We start from the raw sequence: 6647 nt of genomic DNA on the forward strand, positions 1-6647 counted from the left end.
GATTTTAGTTTGTTTATGAACTTGTAAAAATGAGGTAATATCAATAAATTACAAATAACAATTCAATATTTTATGAACTTGTTTATTTATGATTGTAATGACTTGTCTCATGAGATTCTTTGGGTTGGAGAATTATAAAGTTACATAATATTCTAGTCTCAAGTTCATATAAATATATTTATATTCATGTATACATATAAACATATTCATTATATTAAATATACTTAAATTGAACCTTATACTTACAAATTTTTTCACAAAGATATTTTCATATTAAGTTTGGCTTGTTTAATGGTTAAGCTTAAATCTAAGCTTGGGTTTCACTCATTTGATAAATAAATAAATAGATTTTATTTATTTAATTATTTATTTTTATGAAAAATTTCATAAATAACATGATTCATTTGTAGTCCTACTCATAACTCATATTTTTGCAAGAAATTCACTCAGTTGCAATTGAATTTCTTTCATTTTCTCTAACTTGAATAGACAGTTGCAATCAGGGATGGCTCAATGCATTTGGAGGCCTAAGGTGAAAACTAACATTGAGGCCTTATATATATATATATATATATATAATATGACTTTGAAAAATTGAATATTACTTAAACTCTATTATCTTGTTTTATATGCAAAATTATTACTAATTAACATGAACTACGTAAAATAATAGTGGTAAGTAAAATAATAATGTTAGCGGTTGACCTAAGTGAGAACTAGTAAAAGTTTGTCAACTCAATTATTGTGAAAAATGTTGTGAACTTTTTATTTTTTGAGAAATGCTACATTTACAATATTTTTCCCAATAAATCCTAAGTGTTAAATTTTTACAAATTCTAATTTAAACCTTTACTAGAATTATATTTTTACCTTTAATAATGACCTGTAACAACTTGCTATTTAGGATTTCTTGTAAAAATGTTGTGGACATAGTATTTCTCTCTCTTTTTTTCCTGTCTTTCATTTGATGAAAAAAATTATTTTATTTGTTAGTTGATATTTGGGCTTAATTAATTAAAAAAAATAACCCTATTAGTTAAAATTTGGGAGCCTTTTTTCTACTTGGGGTCTTAGGCGACCGCATCAACTGCATCTACTATAGAGCCAGCATTGGTTGCAATCAATCTTCTTCACATTCCTACAAGCCACAAACATATAAAGTCACAAGGATTAATCATAATCTACAAGTCAATAAGGGCCCGTTTGGTTTTGACATGACTCAGTTTTCATAACTCAATACTCATAACTCATTACTCTAACTCAAATCTCATCACTCATAACCCAATCCCCACTATCACTCAAAAACTCCAAAATTGTTGTTTGGTTACAATATTCAGTCACATATCTCAACTTTTAAGTCCACTTTTTGACAAGATGGTGGAACCCACCCCACTGACACTACACAAGAGTTATGGTTGCTACCCATGTCAATTTTCTTTTCCCCACTTTCATATTCTCCTAAGTCCATCACCACCATCAATGGCAAACTCAAAACCCACCACTATCAACACCCAACGGCCACAAAACGGGGAAAAAAAATCTCAACCAAAAGAAAATCCAACCATCAACTACACCCAAAAAAAGAAAAGTTTTCCAATCATCAATACCACCACCAACCACACAAACCCACCTCCATCACAGCCCAAGTTTCAAACCACAACTACAAAAACAGAAAACCTAAACACACCAACAAAAAATCTTTAGATCGATGATCCAAAATTGCCAACCCAAACCCACAAACACAGAAAACCCAAATCCAAACCCAGGAATCCTTAGATCGAAGACCAAAATCATGAAAATGAGGAGTGGGTTTCTGTTTCTGGGTATATATTTATGTGTGGATGAACATGGTGAGTGGTTCTGAAGAAGAAAGAAAGAGAAAGAAGAAAAGAAAAAAAGACAAAACCAGGAAGAAGAGGAGAAAAGAGAAAAGAAAAAAAAAACCGTTGGTGGTGGAGGGGGTCTGATGAAGAAGAAGAAGAAAAAAAATGTTGTTGGTGGTGGAGTGGGTATGAAGAAGAAAGAAGGAAGAAGCAAAAAAATAAATAAATAAATAAATAAATAAATAAAAGAAAAAGAAGAAGAGGAAGCTGGTGGAACGTTGTAGAAGAAGAAAGAAAGAATGAAGAAGAAGAAGAAGAAAAAAAAAGTTGTTGGTGGTGGAGTGGGTATGAAGAAGAAAGAAGGGAGTAGAGAAAAAAAAATAAAAATAAAAAATAAAAAATAAAAAAGAAAAAAAGAAAAAAGACAAAGAGGAAGCCAGTGGAACTTAGGAGAAGAAGAAAGAAAGAAAGAAAAAGGAAAAGATAAAAAAATGATATGACACTGTTACTTGATAGTGACAAGTCAGGAGAATGGGTCCCATAAATTTGATTTTGTTACCATTTTGCCACTATCACTCATCATCCATAATCTGAAAATAACAAAATTGTGGTTTCAGTTTCCATCATCCAAACTCAAAATTTTGAGATTTTGAGTGATGGAAACAAACATCCAAAATCAAGCCAAACATTACATTATTCATGAGACCCATAAGTTTTAGAAGATGGATTATGAAAACTGAGTGATATCACTCAGTTTTTGGACTACCCAAACAAGCTCTAAGTTTCGCACAAAACACTGTTACCACTCATGTTTTGTTACTAAATAGTTAGTATATGATTGACATTAATATTTAAGAATAAAAATCCAACCAAAGGTCCAAAACGGGGAAAAAAAGCCAAGAAGAGAGGAGACAGATGGCTCAATTATTGGATCGAATCTATCACACACTTCTAATTTTCTTGTATTTCAAATTCAATTGTACTGCCCCTCCCCACCCCCACCCCAAAAAAAAATTCCACTACTTAAATTTAAAATTTTTTATTGAGAGATAAAAGGCCCTCAAATCAATTCCTTCTTCTTCTTTTTTTTTCTTTTTCTTTTTTTTATAGATAAAAGGCTTCTTAAAAAAACTGGTGTGAAAATATTTAGAGGGGTATATCAAATTTATGTTTTTTTTTAGATGCATTTATGTGTAGGCTTGGACCAACAAAGTATAGTTAGATTTAGAGAAAAAATCAAAAAGACATAGTAAATTGAAGAGAGGAAGAAAAGTCAAGAACACACATGCAGTACATCCATGGCACAAATTGCGTAAAGAGCTATATTATCTTTATAGTTACTCTCTTACATTTTTTTACTAAGGTACACTTTTAAGTTTTAGCCTTTAAAGTACATATGGGGTTATTTTCTTTTTAGGTCTTAACATTTCAAAAATTTTGTTTTAATACTTTATGTTTTATTCCCTTTTCAAATTAACTTCTTACATTTCAAAATTTTCATTTTCATAAAAGGTCAATTAGAAAACTCAATCAAACATAAAGAGTTAAAATAAAAATTATTAAATGTAAAAGGTGAAAATGAAAACAACTCCAAATGTATACTTTAATCTATTTTTGAACATTAAAGCTCTATATTTTAAGTTATATGAGGTTAAAGGCTGTCATACATATAGAAAAATATTGATGGATTGGTTTGGACCGTTTGGTGCAGCCTACTTTCAATGGTTTATTCTTCTCAAATAAATAAAAAGAACAAAAATGTAGTTGTACTATATAAGAAAAAAAATGATGCTTTAAAAAGCTATAGATAAACAAATCAGTAGAGTCCCCGAAAAATAAAATTACGGTCCCAAATCATAGAAACAGTAATTTCGATTTCTCTATTTAATGTAGATTTCAGTTAGCTCAATTGGTAAAGTTTCTGATGGTTGTATAAAAAATCTGGGGTTCAATTCCCGCCTACACCAAAAACTAATTGATGTCTTGGTCTGACGTCAATATACTGATCAATTCTTACACCAAAAACTGATTGATATCTTGGTCTGATAATAACGCCATAGATTGAAACTCTCTCAAACAAAAAAAAAAAAATTCTCTATTCAATGTATGGCCAATATACTGATCAATCCTTGAGCATAATTGACAAAAATCTAACCTTTTTTTTTACATGATAAAATCATTTTAAGTTTATATATATCATACTTTATTGTATCACGTAAGCTGTCTTTTTCTGGTTTGAAATATCATGTCAATCACCTTTCAAAAAAAAATATATATCATGTCGATCATGTATTCCGTAAAGTACCTTGCTAGTAATTACTTCCATTGAAACTCTCGTGTCCACTCAATCCTTGAACAATAATTTCTACGATTTTACTTTTTATTCAATCATAGAAAGTTCCATATATACTTCCACCTATCATTTCTTTCATATGGGTGATGCGTTACATCTACTTTTATTTTTTTGTTGAGGTTTCGGCTTTCACTCTTGAATGATGAAAGTTTAAAAAAAAACTAATCGTGCCTCAGTTTATTAGGCTAGCCATCAACCCGGCCAACCCAAGTTCATATAGGTCAGAAGCTACCATGTATTGAGTTTTGTACCCATTTGGAACCTTCCCATCATTTCAAAAGCAACATATTTCACCGTAATAGTTAAAAGTTTCACATTATATATTTCCAAGGCTCATACAAAACCGCTAACAGTCTAACATCGCCCTCACTCAACAAGAAAAAGTTCTTGACTGCGACGATGCTAGTATTGTAGCCCCCACATTATTTGCTTCATTCATGAAGCTCACCACAAACAAATTTTAGTTTTACACACACACATATATATAATTCTGATGCCACATGAATTACAAATCCCCCAACACACATCGTACAAATATATATTCAGCTTAATGTAAAGCAAAAAATACATTTGTATATACGTACCTAGCTAGCTAGCTAGACAATATTGGCAGTAATAAGGTAATGTGGCATGGTTGTGATGGTTACTGCTTGAAGATTCCTGCAAATTGTCCGTACTGATCTCCCACATAATTCCATAACATTAAATTACATATATGCATATATTATATATATAGGCCATGGGGGATTTTGGGACCACTGTGACACTAGAATTGTCTTAAATACTTTTGTGTTTGGCTGGATGTTAAGAATTTTTGAGGTACTGATCAACTACCAACCAGAACCCAAAAGTAATATCGTTTTCAGATGGCATGTTAATCGTCGGAGTCTTTGGACGAATCCGATATCATCTTCTGGATCATTTGGCTTGTCTCTTCCTCGGACATTCGGTCTTCTTTGCTCTTTGATTCAGCATAAGCCTCAAAGAATTCTTTGTTTTCTTTCTCCAGTTCATTCCACACTGCAAAAAAATTTGATGCATGGCTTTGCTGTAAAGTTATCATAATAAAATAATCCTCAAGATACACCAAAATATGTTAATTTAACTACTAAACTCTTGGCTGTGTATGCATAACTTAAATATAAGTAAAAAAGTGCGCACTTGTGATTAAGATGGTAACAAATTGAATAACATCCTGGCCATTCCACCGGAAGGGTTAAGAATCTAAAGATATAATTTATTGAATCTAATTATATAAACAGACTATCATCATGTCAATTAAATATTGAATACACATTTAAATTTATAATATTTAGTATAAACCAAACTGAACCGTATTCGGTTGGTTTGTTTTTTACTCCTTTCCCCTTTTTTCTTTTTCTTTTTTTTTTTCTTTTTTTTTTCTTTTTTTTTATATTTAATTTCATGTAAAATAACTCATGAACTCGAACATGATTAAAATGAGGATTTCTCACCATCACTGAAAGTGGTGTTTCCAATAGTAATGGGCTCCACTAAGAGCTTTTTAGCTCATATAGCATGATGTTTCTAATAAAAATGTTTAGTGTTCAAATTTTCCCAATATATATTTTACAAACCTAACTAAATCAAAACGCCGTCTGCAGGCTTGGTCAGGCTCGTTACTAGAGTTTAATATGCCAAGGCTAAACCTACTTGAGATCTTGTCAAATTTCCAAGCCAGGCTGAAGCATGTTTTACTCAACTCAGCTTCGCTCTTTTGCAGCCTCTCTCTCTCTCTCTCTCTCATATGTGTGTTTGTGTATCGATGTACAAATATGCATCTGTGTGTGAGTTTGCATGTGATGATTAACAATATATACACAGGCAGTAAACAAACCAGTGGAGGTGATGACAGGCTTGATGTTTGCATGTTTTGAAAGGGCTTCCATGCACTCTTCTTTAGTCATGCGGAAAATCAGACACTTCTCTATCAGGTGCTGCACCTACACATAATAAGTAGATTCCGATCATAATCAACACCACCATCAACAACAAAATATAAATTAATATCCTTTGAAAATATGAGTAATGAAATCAAACAGAAAGATCAAACAAAAAAAGTTCTAACTGATATATGATCAGTACCAAGTGTATGTATGAGGCAGAAGAAGAGTCCCCCATGATCCTATGATCTCTGATCTCTGTATATGTAAAATCAAAGAAGATCAAAAAGGAAATGGTTATTTAATTAACTAGTGAAAGAAAAATGGTGCAATATGATGTAGACTTGTAGTATACCATGTTGCAAAACTATCAGATATATAGTACTAAAAAAAAAGAAAGAAAGGAAGGGGTGGGGGTGGTGTGGGGCCAAGATCCCACGTGGGAGATGGATGATAATTGGTTGTGAAGAGATTAGAGGAGATTGTAAACGACCATTTCTTTGTCTTTTAGATTACTATAAGCCTATAAGGCGGAATCGTTCCACGTGATAAGTGGGCCAATTCAAC

The 6647-nt window shown here is 31.7% G+C and overlaps 1 protein-coding gene across 1 annotated transcript; it reads right to left on the reverse strand.

Moving 5' to 3' along the window:
- Nucleotides 1-4679: 4679 nt before the first annotated feature.
- On the reverse strand, nt 4680-6423 carry LOC115955083. Its single transcript, XM_031073134.1, has 3 exons — nt 6283-6423; nt 6035-6140; nt 4680-5196 (listed from the first exon to the last, which is right to left on the reverse strand). The coding sequence occupies exons 1-3, from the start codon at nt 6316-6318 to the stop codon at nt 5051-5053; spliced, it is 288 nt and encodes a 95-aa protein (XP_030928994.1). The 5' UTR covers nt 6319-6423; the 3' UTR covers nt 4680-5050.
- Nucleotides 6424-6647: the final 224 nt, after the last annotated feature.

The sequence above is a fragment of the Quercus lobata genome, chromosome 8, assembly GCF_001633185.2.
Source record: "Quercus lobata isolate SW786 chromosome 8, ValleyOak3.0 Primary Assembly, whole genome shotgun sequence".
NCBI lineage: Eukaryota > Viridiplantae > Streptophyta > Magnoliopsida > Fagales > Fagaceae > Quercus > Quercus lobata.